Here is a 19357-nt window from a genome sequence, read left to right as displayed (position 1 = left end):
TTTGCCGTCTGTGGAGAGACAATTATCCTCTCACAGCTCAGGCCTCACCCCAGGCTACCGCTGTCTGTTCTATTTGTCCTGCAGACTGTGCTTTGCAATCCACACACAGCTTTACTCCTTATCCAGTGGCTGGCTAGCTGGTCCACCCAGTCCCAGATGCTATCACAACGACCTAGGTGTATCTATGGTGGCACCTATAGAATTCTGAATCTATGTGTAGATGGCAGCTTTGAATGTCTCAAGGAGTACTGGGAATTGAAGGCTGCATCACACACCATTGGAAAGGCAGTTTTCCTGGGGTCTAGGATCTAAGCTATCTCCTTACTCTCCACTCAGGTGACATGCAGTTTGTGTCAGTGCAGATTTGCTCACAGACATTCCAGGGTGAACTCAACATGCTGACTGCAATGGGCAACCAGCCAACTCTCCTTGCCTTGCTCTCACGTTGAAACATTTCATCTCACGCTGAATACGCCTGTTCCATGGAATGGGAGCTCTACTCATTTTCTGGCCTGGACCAAATTCTCCTCTGGTGTAAATGGGTGCAATTCCACTGCTGCCTATGCAACTTCACCCATTTAAATCAGCAGAGTATTGGGCCCATTTCTTTGTCCTCTGCTTCTTCAACTGATTAACAAGCTGCAGGATGCCATGCCCTCAAGACCAGCACACTGGACGTCGGTTCTACCTGCAGGTGGCTGCACCTTCCAATGAAGCTCAATGCAAGTCTTGAGCCCCGTTCAGAATATGGCCCACGGGAGGTTTGTGGAATAGCGGCCCAGCTCTAAAACACTTCTCAAAGGCCATCAAAAATGAAATAACAAGTTTGGCTATAACCCCTCACAAGGGAATAGCTGTATATAGCTGCTTTTGCCTGTGCTACAGATCATTGTAATTAAATGACTAGTCAAGAGGAAAAAACCTTCACGTCTCCCTCTCCTTCTGTCTTGTATGATGGAAACTTATTATTATTGGTCAGACTTTGCCCCCAGAATTGCAATTTTTTTTCCTTCTGGAGGAAACAGCCAAGCCCAGACAAGACCCAGAGCTACAGGGAAAGGTGATATAAAACGGCAAGAGTTATCACACAAATGGAAAAAGAAAACAAAAGAAAAGTACAGATCCCGCATTTTAATCTATGCAACACTGACAGTGACAGATAACATCTAGTGCCAGAAAGCAAGTTATCAGAGGCTGGCCATGCACCGCAGACTCTAGTACTGGTTGTTTTTTCAAACGTCACAGCTGCACCACTCTTCTCTCTTTAGTCCAGGAACATTTCGGGAAATGTTGAGCAGAAAACATCACAAAAACAAATACATCAGTTGCCGTTGTTGTTTTTTAATAATGACCCAGATATTTTTTTAAAAGGTCATGACTTGGTGAAATAAACTGAATATTCCAAAACCAGGAGGAAGTGATTTCCCCGTTACTCATGGTTCCTTTGTGTTTCATTTTCTGGAGCCCGTGCAAAATCGATTCACTAATAATAAATAAGTCACATAATACTTAGCGCTCCGACAGCATTTTTATATGTAGATCTCAAAGCACTTTACAAGACTGGGTAGGTGTCAACCCCATTTTACAGATGGGAAACTGAGGCACAGAGAGGTTAAGGCCAACGTTTTCTCAGGTGAGATGCCTTTTGTCTTATTTTCAGGGGTGCTGAGAAGCTGCAGGTCCCGTGGCTTTCTGCTGGAGGGGTGGATGCTCAGCACTTCTGAAAACAAGGCTGAAGGCATCTCAAAGTCAGGCTCCCAAAATCATTGGCCACGTTTGAAAAGTTTGGGCTACGTGACTTGCCCAAAGCCACTCAGTGAGTCAAGAGTTGAGGCACAACTAGCATCCAGGTCTCACCAGTTCCAGCCTCGTACCCTCCCCACTGGAACACGCTGCCCCTCAGGGAGAAAATACACTGTTGCTGAGTTCTCAAACAGCCTTGCAGGTAACGTCTGGCTCCAGCAACAGACTTGCCTGTCCACAAGGGAAAACGTACACTGTTACAAAAGAGAAGATTAAACAGGCTCTTTATTAATCAACCAAAGCTTTTTATTCACTCAAAAACTCTTCTGTTTTTAATTTGCAAATATTAAAAGAACAGAGGGGTCTGACAATGACCCTGGGCTAGGGAACTGCACCGTCCTGAAGGCGGCAGTTGGCGACCACCCAGAGGGTCAGCAAAAATTGCCGAGCAGAAGTCATCTTTCACTGATGGTCAGGAAGGGCTGTGGCGAAGACCTCAGGTGCAGCTCTAGGGGAGGCGGGGTGGACTGGAACAGCCAGAGCTTGGGTGTTGCTGGGCGGTACGTTTCTCTTCCGCGCTCCCTACCAGTTGAAGCCCTCATGAGCTCAAACCCAACACTTCTCTCCTGCCCCATCTGGACTCACTCGCCCTGACAAACACAGCTGTCTTTCCTAGGCCCAAGGCTCCGTTCCGCTTACTCCCTTAGCTGTGTGTGGCAGTGGGACCCACTACCGTCTTTTGGGCTTTTTAGTAGCTCACAGGAAGGAAGCTGGAGAGAGAGACATGGCAATGGAAAGAGCCTGGAGCTTCTCCGAGTAAGACACTGAATCCGGTAGCATCCCCCATGTTGCCGATGGTTACATAAAAGCGTTTCGCTGAAACCTGAGATTCCTTGCTTACTCGAGAGTGCTAGTTACCGAGGCTCTCTGCAGCTCCCAGACCAGAGGTTGAGCTAGAGACGGCTGCTGCTACTGAAAATCTGGCAAAGACAATCTCTTTGTTAAAAAACAGTTCTGTGTGAGCCGGACTGATTACAGAGTGTCCCTTGAAGTACGGTGGCTCCTTCATACAGTGAACTGGATGATGAAAACCCTCTGCCAAACTTAAAAGCCTTTCCAAGGAAAGTGCCAGAACAAATACATTCACACTCGCCTGGATACTGTTATAAACTTTGTGCGGTTAGTTATTTATCAGCAGGGGAAGTTACGGAAGTGTCACATTCACCTTAAATGCCAGTCGGTATTAGGGTGACCAGCCTGGGGGGAAGAAATGGTGAGCCAGGCGGCACCGCAGAGAGCTACCAAAATGAGGGCATTCTGGCCACAAAGCAGCAGGGGAATTGAGTTTCCCTTGGAACCACCGGGGTGGTCTGGTCCATTCTGCACCCATCCATCCTGTAACATATCAGATTGTAGGGAAAAGCAGGAGCCAGCCAACTCCCAGCTGCAAAGGGAGAAAGGCCTTGCTCTTGAGTGTGAAAACAACTTGTGTGCCCTTAAAGAGAACATGGTAAATGAGTTCAATTCCTTGTCTCGCTTTCTTTATTTCAAGCAAAGCTTCCCAAAAGAGCCAGCAGCACCCAGGAAAAGCTCAGGGCCCTCCAACACCTTCAAATCCCTTATCGCAAGGGCTCTAACACATTCACATTATGGTCCTGCTCCTCTTGAAGTCAATGCAAAAGTCACAGTGGGTCAGACCTCAGCTGGTATAAACTGGAATAGCTCCATCAACATCAATGGAGCCACTGACTCTACACCAGCTGAAGATCTGGTCCATTGATTTTAGTGGGATCAGGATGAGTCCCTATGAGGTCAGAATTTGTCCTGCCATAAAACGCAGCAGTTGCTTGGTGAGTTTTCCTAAGGCTGATCAAGTCTCCTCAAGAAGTGTCACAGTCAGTGGGTCCCACCTTACAAAACAATCCCCCAGTAGCCCCTAGTCAAAGCCCCAAGACAAAACCTCTCACCATACAGAACTGCAGTGTCTTGATGCTGTTTCTGTACAATATGCATCTTCTCATACAGGATCATTTCCTAAGGGAACCAGGTTGGTTTCAGAACATTCCACCCATGGGGCTTTCAGGATCAGGAGTCATTGAAGAGGCTGGATATTATTTTAAGTAATGACAGAAATCATTCAAGCCCCAATCCAGGGACTCATCTCTATTTAGGAATGAAAATTAAGCACACGCTTAAGTGATTTCCTGAATAAAGGTGGACCTAAGCATGTGCTTTTCTGGCTCGAGGCCTCTATCTGGCGGAATCACTTATTGTAGAGCTGATCCAGAATATGCAGCCTACCTGGTGAATAGAACAAGAGGGGAAACTGACTTTTCTACCACATTTTCAAGCCAAGCTAAGCACTCCATGGGATTCGCAACCCATCAGTGGACAGTCTCCGGCCTCACTGCATGACTGGTGCCTTTGAGGGGAACAAAAATATGCAGTTTTGTGGTCCTCCCCCGAAAATCTCTCTCTCTCGACCTGCTAATGCATGAGTCATCCCCAAGCCCTCAAGCTAGATCTGGAGCTGGGTCTGTTACGCAGCATATTGACCAAGGTCTTTACAAAGCCTTCAGTTCCGTCTGGACGGACGCAAGCCGGATGCGCACACAAATCAAGCTCTGGCAGCCCAGCTTAACAAGCAACAAAATAGATCATGCTGCTTCCCACACTTTGTGCTTTTCCGATACCCGTGAGAGAAACGGGTGGAAGGGGATGGCGTTTGGGTGCTCTGTGTGATTGTTACCAATGGAACACAGCCACAGGACAAAACGAGAGCTCTTTACTAGTGCTGGCTCAGGGGGTGGGGAATAAATAGCCACCATAGATAGATGGCCACTCTGCACTAGGGTTGGGAATTAGGAGTTCGGTGCCAATGGATTTGAAAATCCCAGCCTTGGTGCCAACATTGACACGTACGGTTCACCTGGAGTTAATTCTCCCCCCACTGCCACCTCTGCTGTTTAAAATCCTGGATTTGCTGGTTGGACCTTGGGCTGGCTGAGGCTACTGCAGACAGCTTCAATGTGCTGATCACAGCCCATGCCTTCCGGCTTGGTGTTCTGTGGGCCAGGAGGCCTCCCACCCGATGCTGCCCACACATCAGGGATCAGTCCTCAAGCTGCTGTCGATCTGAGTTGCTCCATGGAAGTCAGTGGAGTGATTTATACCAGCTACATTTGTGACCCAGTAGCTGAAAATATTGCTCTGGAAAGCGTGGGTGACCTCGCTGGGAAGGATGAAGGACGTCATGATAACCATACAATGAGAAATAACTTCCAGCCCCACCCAAAGAAAAGCTACTGGGGTATTAAATGCAAAATGCAGGGCAGATGCAGTTGCTCACACTGATGAGAGTGAGGGTAGAGCACTGCCCTCTCGTTTCACACCAAAAGAAAAGGAAGCAGGCTGTGCTCCAGAAAGTTACAATACCTGCTGACTCTTCTTTCCTCTGGAACAGGATTCGGAGAACTTCCACCGTAACTGCGTGGTGGTAAAGAGAGGACACAGACTGGGGAGAAAAGCCTTCCTGGTTTCCACAGCTTGTGATAGGCCAAAAACTCTTGTGCTTCCATGACCCGGGTATCGCCATAACCTGCAATAGCAAGCAGTGATTGAGGGGCAGCTGCCATCCTAAAACATCTGTGCTCTGTGACACATGGAGGACTGAACATGGGATGCAAAGTACTGGAAGAAAGCCAGTGTTATGTACAAGCTAGTGCAAATGTGTCACGGCTGGACGGAATCAGATCTTACTCGACTGTGTGTCCCCCATATCGCCCCTAGTGCAGCCTACGCAGAAGAGAAGCCTCAATGCTGGTGACAGCTAATGGGCATTTCTTCTTTAGTTCCAGGGACTGAAGTCAGCTGTTTTTGGAGCTGGAGTTCATGTTTCAAATCTATGCAGCTCTGGTGTGTGGATGATCTCGAAGTCTGCCCAACTACGGAGACAGGAGACCAGGGGCGGCTCTAGACATTTCGCCGCCCCAGGCAGGGCGGCATGCCGCGGGGGGCGCTCTGCTGGTCGCTGGTCCCGCGGCTCCGGTGGACCTCCCGCAGGCGTGCCTGCAGAGGGTCCCCTGGTCCCGCAGCTCCACCGAAGCCGCGCGGGACCAGCGGACCCTCTGCAGGCACGCCTGCGTGAGGTCCACCAGAGCCGCGGGACCAGCGGAACCTCCACAGGGACGCCTGCGGAAGGTCCACCGGAGCCGCCTGCCGCCCTCCCGGCGACCGGCAGAGCGCCCCCCACGGCATGCCGCCCCAAGCACGCGCTTGGCGTGCTGGGGTCTGGAGCCGCCCCTGGAGGAGACATCCCTCCTATGGATATCTGCACCTGTGCAAAGAGGCACTCACATTCAGCACCCTGCAGGCATTCGAGTGCCAAATCTGGGTCACCCGGGCTGTATATCCTCTCTGGCAAAGCACAGCTTGCACTGGTTACACTGTAGGGATATGGTGGGAGAGGAAAGAAGGAAGGGAAGCAGTGCTTGGCACAGTCACTGGGATTTATATCCAGAAAAAGTGATTACGGCTCTGAAGGATGGAGTCACTGCCCTTCTCACAGGTCTGAAGTATTGTCTGGGAGATCCCAAGAGCAGATTCTTCCTCCTGCCTCCCAATCCATTACTCTGCAGCTGTTCTTGTTACACACAGTCTGAAGCAGGACAATGCTTGGTGTTTGGATCCCAAGGTGATCGGCACCTTAGAAACGCTGCGGCTAGCTAGCACAACAGGGGAATGCACCAACCTCTGGGTGTGTGACCAAAAACGTGGGTGGAAAGGCGACGGTCTCCAATGTTTGTGGTGCACTTGCCAATTGTTCTGTGTACAGGCACCCCACAAACCTTCCTAGGGACAGCTGCAGGAGGCTTTCCGCTCCAGCCCCGTCAGACAAAGGAACCGTGGCTAGTGCCTGCCCTAGTCTCTGGTGCCTTTGCTACTGTGCGTCTATTCTGCTATTTCATTTCGCCCAAAGGTGGAGACAGACCAAGCAGAAATGGGGAAGGGGGCAAGGCCGGATTTGTTTTGTTGATTGTTTTCCTGTTTATCAAAGCCCAAGTCCATCTTTGTGACCCAAACTGGGAACCATAGGAATGGACGTGACCCACTGAACAAGGCTTCTCTAGCTCTCTCTCAATGCACGGCCCAAAGAGCAAAACTCAGGAGCACAAATGAGAGCAAACGTAGCAAAACGCGAAGAGGCTGTAGCCATTCTTCCTCCTCCTTCTCCAGGACACTAAGCAGCCCTGTCTAGCTCTGGACAGCATCAAGGCTTTGGGTTTTGCCTTAAACAGCTATGAAGTGTAGTTTGCTTAGACAACTCTCCTAAGCTCCACTGACCGGCTGGTTCTTTTCAAAACCGTTACACTGTACAATCAACCATCTCTGTTCTCAGCCCACAGGGACTCCAGGCTCCCAACCTCCTGGAGGCTTAGCAAGGAGTTAATCCAGTTCCATTTTTCTAACTCCCCATCCGCCCAGCAAGACAGATACACGACAGTGCCAGGATTTCCCAAAAAGAAGGGTCATTTTAAAGCTCAAACAATATTGGCCCCATTAATACTTTTCATGCAGAAAAATGTCTGGATACTGTATATTTCGTCATTCTGCTTTACACAAAGGCAAGATGGCAAAATGAATGCAGAAGGGCAACAGAAATACAACTTGTTGAGAGGAAGAGAGCATTCAGTCCCAGCCTTGGGATTTGTCAGGGGTAGTAGCTGAGTTTCTAAAGACAAGGAGGGAGGGCAGGGTGCAGGGACTAGAGGCGTGGGAATAAGGAGAAGGGGGTTAGATTATCCCCGTAAAACATCAACCAGCCGACAAAGCACAGTATATGGGGGGAGGTGGGGGGGGGAGGATATTTTTGGCTTAATTGCTATCGCAGGCTACCTCCCCCTGCCATAGTGTGTAAACCTTGCAACTTTTATCACCTAGGTGTTTCAACACACGAAAGACTAAACACAGCAGCAACGGTTACAACAAATAAATAAAGATATCGATAACAGAGAGAGGCATAGTCACAACAGCCTCACTTTTTCCATCCAAAAACCCCCCCAAAAAGCACAATACTGTATCACAAAAACTATACAGCTCTCCCTAGCGACGCGGGCTGGGCTGCTGCTGGAAACGCAGGGGATGTGGAACTTTCATTTCCTATTGCCTTTTAGCGTCCATCCCCTCGTCCCCGCCCCCGCCGACGAAGCAGAAGCCGATGGCGATCAAGCACTCGGAGGGCGTGCCGCAGCCGCCCGTTCCAAGACCTCAGCAATACCTTTTGGCTCCTTCTTCATGCTGCGCTTTTCTAGGAAAACAATGTCAAATATTTGTCGGTGTTTTTAGTCCGTTCCAAAAAAAAATCTACTAAGTAAAAGCGAGAGGCGGGAGGGGTCTCCACACAGCGATGCACGATCCCTTCCACCCCCAGAGGCTGAAAAATTCGCTGCTTTTTCTTTTTCTATTTTTTTCCTTTCTTTTTTCTTCTTTTTTTTTTCCCCTTGTTTTTGTTGTTGTTGTTGAGAAAGCGGAAGTTGGCAAATGGACACGGTTAATTCAGAGTGCAGAGTGGGTGCGGGGGATGACCTCACACTTCAAGCGCCTCCCTTGTTCGTGTAACATAAAGGAAGGCTGGAGAGGGACAGGCAAGCTTCTTTACTGAGGTGGTCTGATGGCACAGAAAGAATCTTCCCCCAGGCAACTGAAAGAGAAGTGGGGGAAGAAGAGGAGAAAGCAAGTCAACCTGTGTTTAAATCAACAAAACTAGAGAAAAGAAGAAATGTATTGATAAGTCAGGGTTGCCAACTCGTGTCATTTTATTGCAAGTCCTGCCATCTTTTGGTTTTTTTCTTAAGGACCCAGCTCCTGGAGTCAGGTGATTCTTGTGAGACTCTATGCTTTCACTGAAAATCGAAAGGATGTTTCTCACCATCCTGGCTGTGGAGAAAAGTTTGGAAATATGACACGCCCCCACACACATCCAAGGCTCCAACTCCAGAACCTCAGGTTTATTCTTTTTTTAAATCTCCTGGTTTATTAGCCAGTCTCATGGTCTGTTAGGACCTCACCAGTTTCTGAATGCCTGCTATTGGCAATGTTCAGCTAGTTGAGCTGCCTCCTTTTGAAATGTCTTCCGCCCCCCACCCCCCATTTCTGGAGCCTTAACGTTTCAAAAATGGGAAACATCATCCAAGTTATGAAATCTGAAGAAGTCCAAGGAGGAGAAGGAGGAATGTCCGGGTGAAAATGCTGATGGTTCCCACCCCCCCATTTTCTGTCGTAATTCTAAATTTCGGAGACATTTCTTCATGTGCGCTCTTTGGGGCAGCCCCTGTGTGCTCCCACAATACACAGATACAATTCAATAATAACCCATCTGATTAATGCTGCAGAATATTGATGTGCGGGGGCTATTCAATATTACACCCTGCCAGCTGGGCTACCGACGCTTAGCACACAAGCCCCACATTTTGAAAGCTGCCTCTGGGGCTCTTCCATCGCGGCTCCTGTGTGAGTCACACCACAGACCCTGCTGGTTTAAAACCCTTTACAGCGAGGCAGGTTTTACTGTATCGTCGTGTACAACAGTCCTTGTGGATGCCTGAAAATCAGAAAGCGTGTTTGCAATTGTCCCCCAAGGTCGTAGGAAGGAATCGACTCCCCCGGCGGGTGGTAGGAATTATAAAGCTCCCAAGAGGGGAGTTTGGAACCAACTAGATCCAAGTCTAACAACTGCTCGTCCCCCAGTAACTCACTGAAGAGTTTGTCTTCTCCTCCCTCCCAGCCTCTGGCTTCTCCAGCTTAGTTTCTTCTTTGCACCACTGCACACAAAGCCCTGAAGAGCAGCTTTCTGAGCTCAGGGCCCCATCGGGCCCCCTGTCGGAGCTTGCCCTGCATTCCCGACCAGCTCCCTTCTGACAATACGGCATTTTCCTTTGTGCATGTTCACCACTAGAGTTTGCTACATACCGCCTTAAAAACAGCCAAGCACAGATGGAAAGAGGCAGAGATAGGGCTCAGAGGAGAACATAATGCAGAGGGAAGGCAGCATCTGCAGCTTCCGCCAATTGAATTAGTGCCGGTCACCCCATTCCAATAACATGCCCCTGCTTGAAAAGCAGCAAGGAAGAGGGCATGTTATGTAGAGATGGGCTGAATTCAGCATCATTTCTTGGAGATCCCTCCCCAAATCTGGGTCTGAGCTCTCTCCCCACCCACCCCAGATGTGGCAAAATAAGAACCAGCCTGGTAAAGTGGTACAAAAATAAAATGAACCCAACACAGGTTTTGCTCAGCTCTCATGCTGCATCAGCGTGTGGCTTGAATTATGGAATTGTAAGGGTCAGAGACGGAGACGACCTTGGACCTCATATCTGCCCTATCTTCCTGGCAGTGCAGGACTGCTCCTTCCAGTGCAATCCCCAAACTTTACCCCAGCCTAGTTTCAAAGTCCCAAGTGACGCCATGGGTTTTTCTAGGGCTATTAGCATGGTCTCTACGTGCTAGGATGCTCAAATCTTCAGGGTACTATTCCACAGCCAAAGAGAACTGAGATGTGCTAGAGGAGGCTCCTCTGAGCCCCTGGCTGGAATCCTAGCACCATCCTGACAGGGACACCGGGGTGACCTCCTGGGCTTTGGTCCATCTCACTCCATTCTCTGGATGCTGCCAAACTTTCCCCGACAGAGACCACTCATTCCTGGGGCACCTCACAATGCTTGAGGAATAGCCCGGACTGCATTGTCCACTTCTTCCTCTGCTTTCCTTTACCTTCTGGCTCCTGTTCCCTCTTTTCCCTCCTCCCTATTCCTCACCCCTCTGCATTCTAATGGGGCTGCTTCTTCCTGCTGCTCCATGCTACCTGGGCCCAAATACAGGGGAGTCCTTCTCCACACAACGCACAGTCAACCTGTGGAACTCACTGCCAGGGGATGTTGTGACGCACAAAAGTATAACTGGGTTCACAGAAGAATTAGTAAGTTCATGGAGGATAGATCCATCAATGGCTCTGAGCCAAGATGGGTAGGGACACAACCCCATGCTCAAGCTGTCCCCAAACCTCCAGTTACCACAATCTAGGACTGGATGGCAGGGGATGGATCACTTGAAATTGCCCTGTTCTATCCATTCCCGCTGAAGCACCGGTCATTGTCAGAATACAGGACGCAGGGCTAGACGGACCATTGGTCTGACCCAGTATGGCCATTCTTATGTTCTAGCATTGACAGCACAGAAGCGACTGTCTGCCCACTCTCAGCTCCTGGGCCCGGCACCACAACAGACGCCAGCACCATGAGGAGCAATTGTTCCAGATGCTGGGACTGGATGACCATCCAATCACTTAACGATTGCCCTGTTCTGTTCATTCCCTTGGAAGCATCTAGCATTGGCCACTGTCGGAAGACAGGATACTGGGCTCGGTGGACCATTGGTCTGACCCAGTCTGGCCGCTCTTATGTAGGGAAAGTCCTGCTTAGTCCCTGAAACTCCTGATCAATTCCTGGCAAAGTTATAAGCAACTGAAAATGGGTAGTGTCAGGCAACCTTAAGGGACGGCACCTGTGCCGTCTAGTCACCATGTAAGAGCTGTGAGAGGCTGGAGCATGCTCAGTAAAGATGGAATCTTTGGAGACTTTAGCTGCCACACTCTAACAAGTCTCTACTGTGCGTGTGGAAACAGGTTTTTTCAAAGGTTTATAATGTGACCATGTTTGGGTGGATTTTAACAGGGGTGGCCAAGGCACATTCCTGACATAAAGGCCACCCACCTGCCAAATTTCAAGCTCTTTTTCCAAAGCATGGGGGCGCTGGGCCTTTTCAATGAAACAGCTGCAAGACTATTTTCAATACGGGTAATATAACATTTTTTTCCTAGCATCATTCTAGGAAATGACTGAACTGTTTCAGCTGAAACTTCCCCCTCCCCCCTCCCACAAAATGTTCAGCCTGAGGCAAACATGCAGCACACAAAATTTCAGCTCAAACAGTTAAAGTTTGGCAAGGTTATAAGCAACTGAAAATAGGCAGTGTCGGGCAACTGTAAGCGTAGGCAGCACCACCAGCTCTGCTTACGACTAACAGAGATCCCCAGCACCACCACCTTGCTCGGCTTACCTCAGCTTGGGATCCCGGGACTATACGAGTCCGTCATAGAGGGACAGGGCCTGTACGATGGACGGGTCGGCTTTGGAGCCTTCCTGGAACTCCTGCAGCGTTAGCTTCCCATCGGCATTCTGAAAGGCAATGGCCGGGAGAGCTGGTGATGGCCAATAGGTTGCAACTAATTGTTTGACTGAAATGCCCTGGACCCAGAGGAACAATCTGCGCTTGGTATTAAAGAGAGGCAGCTTTGAGCCAAACACCCCTGGCCCCAAACTCCAAGGAAATTCAGATTTGGACCCGGCCCCCGCTTGACGCTGCCCCATCCCTGAGATCTACCCCGTCTCTCTGCTGCCTCGTGTGCACGGTGAGGAGTGGATTCAAAGGGCACCTTGTTCCGCTGGAGCCGCCCCACTGGCCCTTGCAGCCCTCACTGGGCCAGGTGGGCAAGGTAGGCCTGGAAAGCTGGCCACACTGGTTGGGGAGGGGTTACGGCTAAGGCTGGTGCACTCAGCAGCCTCCAGTAGAAACACAAGCTGCCCTTCCCCCAGGGCAGGCGGTGACGGAAACGCACCTGGGCAAATCCCACTCCCCCCCGGGCGTGACAAGTACAAGTCCAGCCCAAAGCACCAGCCTGCCACAGGCTGAATAAGCCGAGCGCCCAAGCTCTAACCTCCACCCTGCTGGTGCAGCCCTGCATTGAAAGGAGATCACCCGTCACATCCACACCTGGTCGGGCCGCCTGGGGTCAAGAATCCACACTCACGCGCAGGGGGGAAGCTGGAAGCAGGAAGGAACTGTCCGGCAAACATCCCCTCCATTGGCCAAGTCTAGATCAGGGACGGACGGTTCACTGACAAATGTCACAGCCAATGATGAGAGGCCCCGAGTAGCGGGGGCTCCCACCAGCCCTGCAGAAGCTTTGAGCAGGCTGCACAGGCGAGATTTCGTGTCCACAGTGAGAGGAGACGACGGTGGGTTTCATGGTACATAGCACCTGTGGGGGGAGCGGGGCCCACTCTGGGAGATGGAGGAGCGGGGCTTGTGACAGCCGCCGCCTCCTAGAGGTGAGGAGAAAACACACAAGAGTTGCCATCAAGTCTCACCTTGTCCATCATAGCGAAAATCCGATCCACTCTCTTCTCAGGTGTGTTTTCCTCTTCTGGAAGCTCTACCGTGTTTCCCTGTAGGGGCGGGAGAGAGCGGAACTTATGCACATTTACTGCTTGTGGCGGGGCTGCATCCTCGGTGCTAGGAGGTCTCTGCGTCTCACTCTCTCTGCGCATTAGGTGAAGAACGCCCCGGCCTAGAGCTGAGCCTCCTCGGGCCAGTTCTGGGCAGCTCCATCCGCTCTCTCTGCCGCAGGCACCTTTCAGCCGACCTCACGTGCATCCCGGTCACAGGAGACTCCTAGCGAAGGGCCAGAGCCGATCCCTGCCCCCACCTGGAGCAGCACTGGGACCTGGGCCCTCAGCCAGCTGTGCAGCCAAGTCAGGTCGGAAGCCACCTCTGCTGCACCCTGCTCTCTAGGGGGAGGAGTTATCCAGCAGGCTGTCCAGCTCTTCCCCACCTCAACCCTCTCCACCATATCCAGAAAAGCAGGGGGGGGTGACCTGCCATGGGGGCTGCCCACATCCTGCCTCACTCTGCCCGTTGGAGCCATGCTAATTTGACTCCGGGACAGGCCTGCTGCACTCCTGAGGTCTGCATCAGAATCTGCCGCTCGGATCTGAATGCGAGCAGGACCGCGGCGCACTCAACCCCGGCGTCCTCTCCGCCTCCCCCGGACACTCACCACCATCTGATAAATCGCATCTACGATGTCCAGCATCTCGTTCCTCGTGATGTACCCGTCGTTGTCCAAGTCGTACAGTTTAAAGGCCCCTGAAACCAAGAGTGACGCTGAATTACTGAGGAAGCGCCGGGTGCCAGCAGGCAGCACCCGGTGTGAATGCAGCTCGGGCTGGCAGCAGAGTCTGATGGCCCTTAGTGGCCTGTCTGTGCCAGGAACAAGCCATCTCCTGGGGACCACTTCCCAGGGCACAGACGTCACTGGCACTGCCCGGCCAGTCTCAGCTCAGAGGCCAAGAACTGAATGGGTCCTGGAGACTGAATCAGCCCCCATGCCCCAGGCCAGGACCCGCAAGTTGCGGGCAGGGGCAGATTAGTGGGGCAGCGAGCGGGAGCCCTGCCTTGCTGCTGCCTGCACTGGACCTGTGCTGCGGATGAAGAGAGGCCCCCGTTCTGCAGGGCTGTCAGTCCACCAGGCTTCCTAAGCACCTTAACGCACGCGCAGTAAGTTAACGCCCAGCTCTCTCCTCTGGGAGCCTCCCTTCCTGCACTCCGGCGAGTGTCTCCCCGTTTTAATTAGGGCTGGACAATGCGAACGCCTGTGCTGAGATCCCAAGCCAGAGCCCTGGCGCAACAGACTCTACACTGCAACGGGGCGTGAGCGTCCCTGTGTTAGCGGAGCTCGCCCCAGCACACGGAAACAAGCTGCGCGGGTGCTGCTGTGACGTTCCGCCTCGGACTCCGCAGAACAGTGCCGGGGTTTGAGAGCCCCAGCTCCAGCCCAAGCCGCAGGGTACAAGCACCGCCCACGCAGCTATGCTTAGACTGCGAGTGTGAGCCCTGCGAGCCCCAGTCTGTGCATCGCTCCCGGATGCAGGTTAAAGACGTACCCAGTGAGACCCCGCTCCGGAGCGCTTCCCTGCTTGGGCAGATGCTCACTGCATGGCTGCCTCTTGCTATTCTGGACCCACTCTGGGCTCAAGGGCAGAAGTGGGGGGACAGAGAGAGACGCAGTTCCTGGTTTCAAACTGAGCTGAGGACTTACACCGCAATTTCTCATCCAGGGTCCCTCGGGAAGTGACCGACAGCGCCTGGATGAACTCCGAAAACTCGATCCTCCCATCCTGAGAAGGGAAAGAGAGACCTGGAGTGATACACACGTCACAAAGCACACGGGCCGAGGTTTGTGTGGCTACATGTGTGTGCCCGCGCCTATGAATCGTGCATGCAAACACATGTGGAGTCCCACACAGGCCTGTTCCATTCAGACACCGCGCTGCTGATTCACGGGGGTGACGTAAGCGGGGCTAATTGCATTCCTGCTCGTGGGGCTCCATCACTCGATCTTGTTCAGGTGACCCCCATCCAGTTACTCTTGGTGCTTGGGGAGTAATCAGCTGGCACCAGACTCCACTGGCAGGCACCTGATTCTGTGGACGGGGAGCAGCTCCCTGGTATCCCGACTGGTGGAGCAACTTCATTTCTCTGAGCGGAGTTTCACTGATCCCTTCTCTGCTGCGAGTTCCAATCCCAGGGCCAAACCCACAGGAGACATGGTGTAAGTTACGCTGCCATCAGTGGGTATGTAACTTGTACCATTCGGATCTGAGAGCGTTTTATAGCTGCCTTGCGCACCTGTAAACGAAGACACGGTGCACAAGGCAGTGGGGAACAGGCCCAGGCAGGCTACATTCGGTGTAACTTCGGGAATGTCTACACTGTGCACTAAGGCCAGGCTCTGACTCAGGTTTGAGCCCAAGCCCCACTTCTGTCCACACACAAATCAGTCTGACTCAGGTCACCAACTGCCCAGGACCCTGCGGGGGGCAGGCGGGGGGGAAGGAGTATCAGAGCCTGTGTCCTGCCGTGACTCACGTCCAAGCCCTGTCCTTTTGCAGTGTGGATGCAGCCCAAGCCGCAGACCCAAGTGAGAAGGCTGGCGTAGTGCCACGTGAGACCCGGGTCCGACAATCGTAAACCCAGGCTAACAATGCAGTGGGAGACTCAAGTGTGGGCAGGGAAACATCGAGTCCACAAGCCCAGGTCCCGCCGACCCAGGCTCAGTGTGCACTGGAGACCCACCCCTCATGACCAGAGGAGAGGGATGTCGGGGGGTGGGGTAAACATGTACAAAGTTAGAGTCCTCTCCCGCACCCCCGTCCCAACTTTAACAAGTCCTGGTAGCCTGCAGAACAAACTGCAGCTGAGAGATCGGGGGTCAGGTGCTTTGGGCCTATGACAGGATCTCTCTCCCTCCCAGGAAATTCTCTGCAGAAGCAAAACAAATGGGAGAATTATTGAACGGGAGCAAGAACTCTTCTGCCTGCAAAATGGAGGGAAGGCTCCTGGCAGCTGACTGGCCTCAGCAGAGCAGGGCTCCAGGGCTGTCTCCTCAGCAACTCTGTGCAAACAGAACTGCTGGTGCCCAGTGACCGTGGAGTCTGACACGATCCAGGCACGGACAGGAGCTCGCCCTCTGAACAGGGAAGAGAGTCGAGCCACCAGGACAGAGGCGAGAGATAAAGGAGAAGGGAATTACAAAGATTTATCTCCGCTGCAGCTTGTCTGTAAAAAGCCTGATCTGGCTGGTAACGTAAAACCTGCAGCTGTGGGTGATTCCTGCCGCGGATACTTCCGGCTGCTTTAGTGGGTCAGGGACGGTCTGCCTGATGGGCCTCTGTTAGCAGCACCAAATGTTTCCTTTTTCCTCTTTCGCATTTCGCGGACTATCCGCTGCCCCCATGAGAATCACAAAGTAGAGCGAGCGCAGGGACTTGCTGCTAAAGCTTCTCTGCTTGAAATTTCCTACCCCGGGAAGCGAACGTTCGGATTTTCGCACTCAAGGACTGAACAGGGAGTGGGTGTCACTGTATGAGACATTTCATGGTATCCTAAGCCACACAGCTCCCGGTGGGCGAGAGGGGTGTGCACTGAGGGCCAGGGGAGCTCAGCCGCTCTCAGTCACCGACTTACTTTGTTTTCATCAAAGACGTTAAAAACGAAGGTTGCAAATTTCGTTGGGTCGCCAAAGGGAAAGAACTGCTTATAGATCTTCTGAAAGCCAGCGGCGTCCAGCTGTCCGCTGGGGCAGTCCTTGATGAAGCCCTTGTACCTAAGAAAGAAAGAAAGAAGAGTTAGTAACTGGTAGCCTGGGCACATCACACCCACCTTCCCCTCCACTGACCCAGCTGAGGGCATTTCTGCTGTGCTACTGCTTATCTTCACAGCCCGGTTCCTTTACCCCAGGGCTGAGCTTTCTCTGCCATTACAAACAGCCCACCCAGAGAGTGAGAAATTCCTGAGGGCCGGTGTCCTCCCCCCACTTTTAAAATGGGTTGTGCGTTCCCTGAGCAGCTCTGCAGCCTGCGCGGTTCCGTGACAGGACAACTGGTGTTTTGTGGGAGGCGCCCGTCTGGTGTCAGCAGGTGGTGCAGAGACACGGTGCTGCGTTCGTATCTCAGCCACGTGCCCCTTGGAGGCTGGCGCCAGGCTGAATCTTGGCTCTCCACAGCGCTGACCAACTCAGCAAGCAGCCAGGAGAACCAAAGCGAGCAGGGCGTGGCTGGCGATCTCTGGAGGTTTCCAATACTCCCCTGACGGAGCCCTGCGAGGATTTCCAGCCGGCGGGCTCGCCCTGGCAGAAACTTCACTTGCCATTCTCCTCTGCGCATGCAGTCACCAGGGCAGCACTTGGCACGTGGCACAATACAATGGGTACAAAGGGGAGCTGTTCCCAGCGGGCCAATCCCCTTCCTCGATGCTACAATCCTACCACATTGGCAATGTATTTCACATCTTACTAGTCTCCTGCTCCATCTCTGCATGCTACAGAACGCTCACAAGCCCACCTCCACTCCAGACACGTGGAGGGAGTCTAGTCCAGTGGCCAGGGCGTGGGAGTCAGGAGACCTGGAGTCTATTCCTGGGTCTGCTAGCAACTCACGTGCCTGCTCTGTGCCTCAGTTTCCCCACTGGTAATCTATGGATCAATGAGCTCTACAGCTAGAAAGGGCCCTACCAAAGCTAGGTATTAATTCTTATTACAAGCAGCTCTAGCCCACCGATCAAACCTTCTGCTTGACAAAGGAGTATTTTTATTGGCGTTTAGTGCTGGGGGGCAGCCCACCGCTCTCGTGATCTGAACGTAGGGCTGGGCACGCAATGCCTGAGTGCTAATCTTTGCTTTGATGCTGCCTGGTTCCAGCCATGTTTTCCTGGCTCACAGCAGGGTTTGCGAAGCTAAGTTAATTTCTGCAAAGTGCTTTGCAAGATGAAAAGTGCTGAATGCATTAGTCCAGAGACCTCACAGAGCAGAATACGCGCATTACAGGAACCCTGCAAGTAATTAAAAGCTACACATACACAGCCCTGCCATTAGAGTACATTATGCAATTACCTATCTGCTCAGATTCGGCCCTGAAATGCTAACAACCGGTATCCGCTGCCGCTCTGTAATCTCACTTAGTGGCAGTTACCATGCAAGTCTCAAGGCAACAATCTAAGAACTGGTCAACACAAGAAAGTGAAGTGGCCCCAGCTGTGCTGTTCAGGGTTATGGAAAGTTCACACTCCTGAGAGAGGTAGTTTAACCAGCCTAAGCCTCAGTATAGACACCCCAAGGTTAACAGAACCATTCTTCTCGCGCTGAAAGAAGTGCCACATCGGTGCGGCTACAGTCGTGCCGCTGAAGCGCTTCTAATGCAGTCACAGCCTAACAGAGCAGCACCAAAGTTACCTTAAGTCTCTGTACCCGTACCAGAATATAAACAGGCCAAAGACGTCCTCCGGTCCCTTCACAGAGCTCCCACTGACTTTAACAGGAGCTCTGTGAGTGGAATGAAAAGGTCGGGTATCTTCAGAACGGCTGCTCCAGGCCATTTTGGTTGAGGATTCCTTAAGTGTATACATAAAATAATCATAGTGATTAACATCTGAATAACAGTGCTTTCCATCCATGCCTCTCAAGGCACGCTGCAAAGGAGGTCAGGGTCATTATCCCCTTTTAAAGATGGGAAACCGAGGCACGTTTTCAAAATGGGGAAACTGGAGCCTCACAGCAAGTCCTTGGCAGAGTCTAAGACCAGACCCCGGCTCTGCTGACTCACAACACTAGGCCCCAGCTACTGGACCACTCTGCAGTCTGACAAGGATGAAAGACTTCATCCTCCTAGGAAGACATCATATTGACTAACTCTTCCGTGTTATAACAGGAGGTAAAACGTTCTGATTCCCTGTAATGCCAATGGGTGCTTGTGGGCTGAGGGTGATGACTGAAAGGGCTCCCCAAAACGTGCCCTCCCCTTTGGTCCTTGCAACAAGTTCAGCAGAGCGACGCAGCTCAGTTCTCTTTCTACCGAGCTCCAGCAAGCGCAGGGCCTCGAGTCAGGAGATCTGGTGTCTATTCTGGGCTCTGCCACTGCCTTGCTGTGACACCTCGAGCAAGTCCCGTCAACGCTCCGTGCCTCAGTTTACCCATCTGTAAAAGGGGGAGAATATCTACCAAGCAGGAACGGCGTGAGGCTTTAACAAATGTCTGGCAAGTGAGTTAAACCCCACAGCTGGGAGGTGCTATGGCAGAGCTGAGTAGCAGTACTGTTAATGCAGCTGGTTTGACAGAACATCTTCCCTCCTCTCCTACAGATCCAACCACAACTGGACAAATATATGTGACAATTATCAGTCCAGTGACTGATGGTATATGCAGTCCCTTTCATTTGCTTTCTGC

At 52.0% G+C, this 19357-nt stretch overlaps 1 protein-coding gene across 2 annotated transcripts in view; it reads right to left on the bottom strand.

Moving 5' to 3' along the window:
* Positions 1-780: 780 nt before the first annotated feature.
* The window catches only part of NCS1 (neuronal calcium sensor 1), a 92377-nt gene continuing 73800 nt past the window's right edge, over positions 781-19357 (bottom strand). The window contains exons 3-8 of one of the 2 annotated variants that reach the window (XM_044992970.1): positions 16606-16744; positions 14678-14756; positions 13637-13725; positions 12948-13025; positions 11857-11975; positions 781-5341 (exon numbers count right to left, since the gene is read on the bottom strand). In XM_044992970.1, coding sequence (XP_044848905.1) covers positions 11877-11975; positions 12948-13025; positions 13637-13725; positions 14678-14756; positions 16606-16744 — 484 coding nt within the window. In that variant the 3' untranslated portion in view covers positions 781-5341; positions 11857-11876. Of the gene's footprint in view, positions 5342-6032; positions 8444-11856; positions 11976-12947; positions 13026-13636; positions 13726-14677; positions 14757-16605; positions 16745-19357 lie in introns of those variants that run through there. The other variant, XM_044992969.1, reaches the window with a different exon arrangement.

This window comes from Mauremys mutica, chromosome 18, assembly GCF_020497125.1.
Source record: "Mauremys mutica isolate MM-2020 ecotype Southern chromosome 18, ASM2049712v1, whole genome shotgun sequence".
Classification (NCBI taxonomy): domain Eukaryota; kingdom Metazoa; phylum Chordata; order Testudines; family Geoemydidae; genus Mauremys; species Mauremys mutica.
This window is presented reverse-complemented; position numbering and strand designations above follow the sequence as displayed.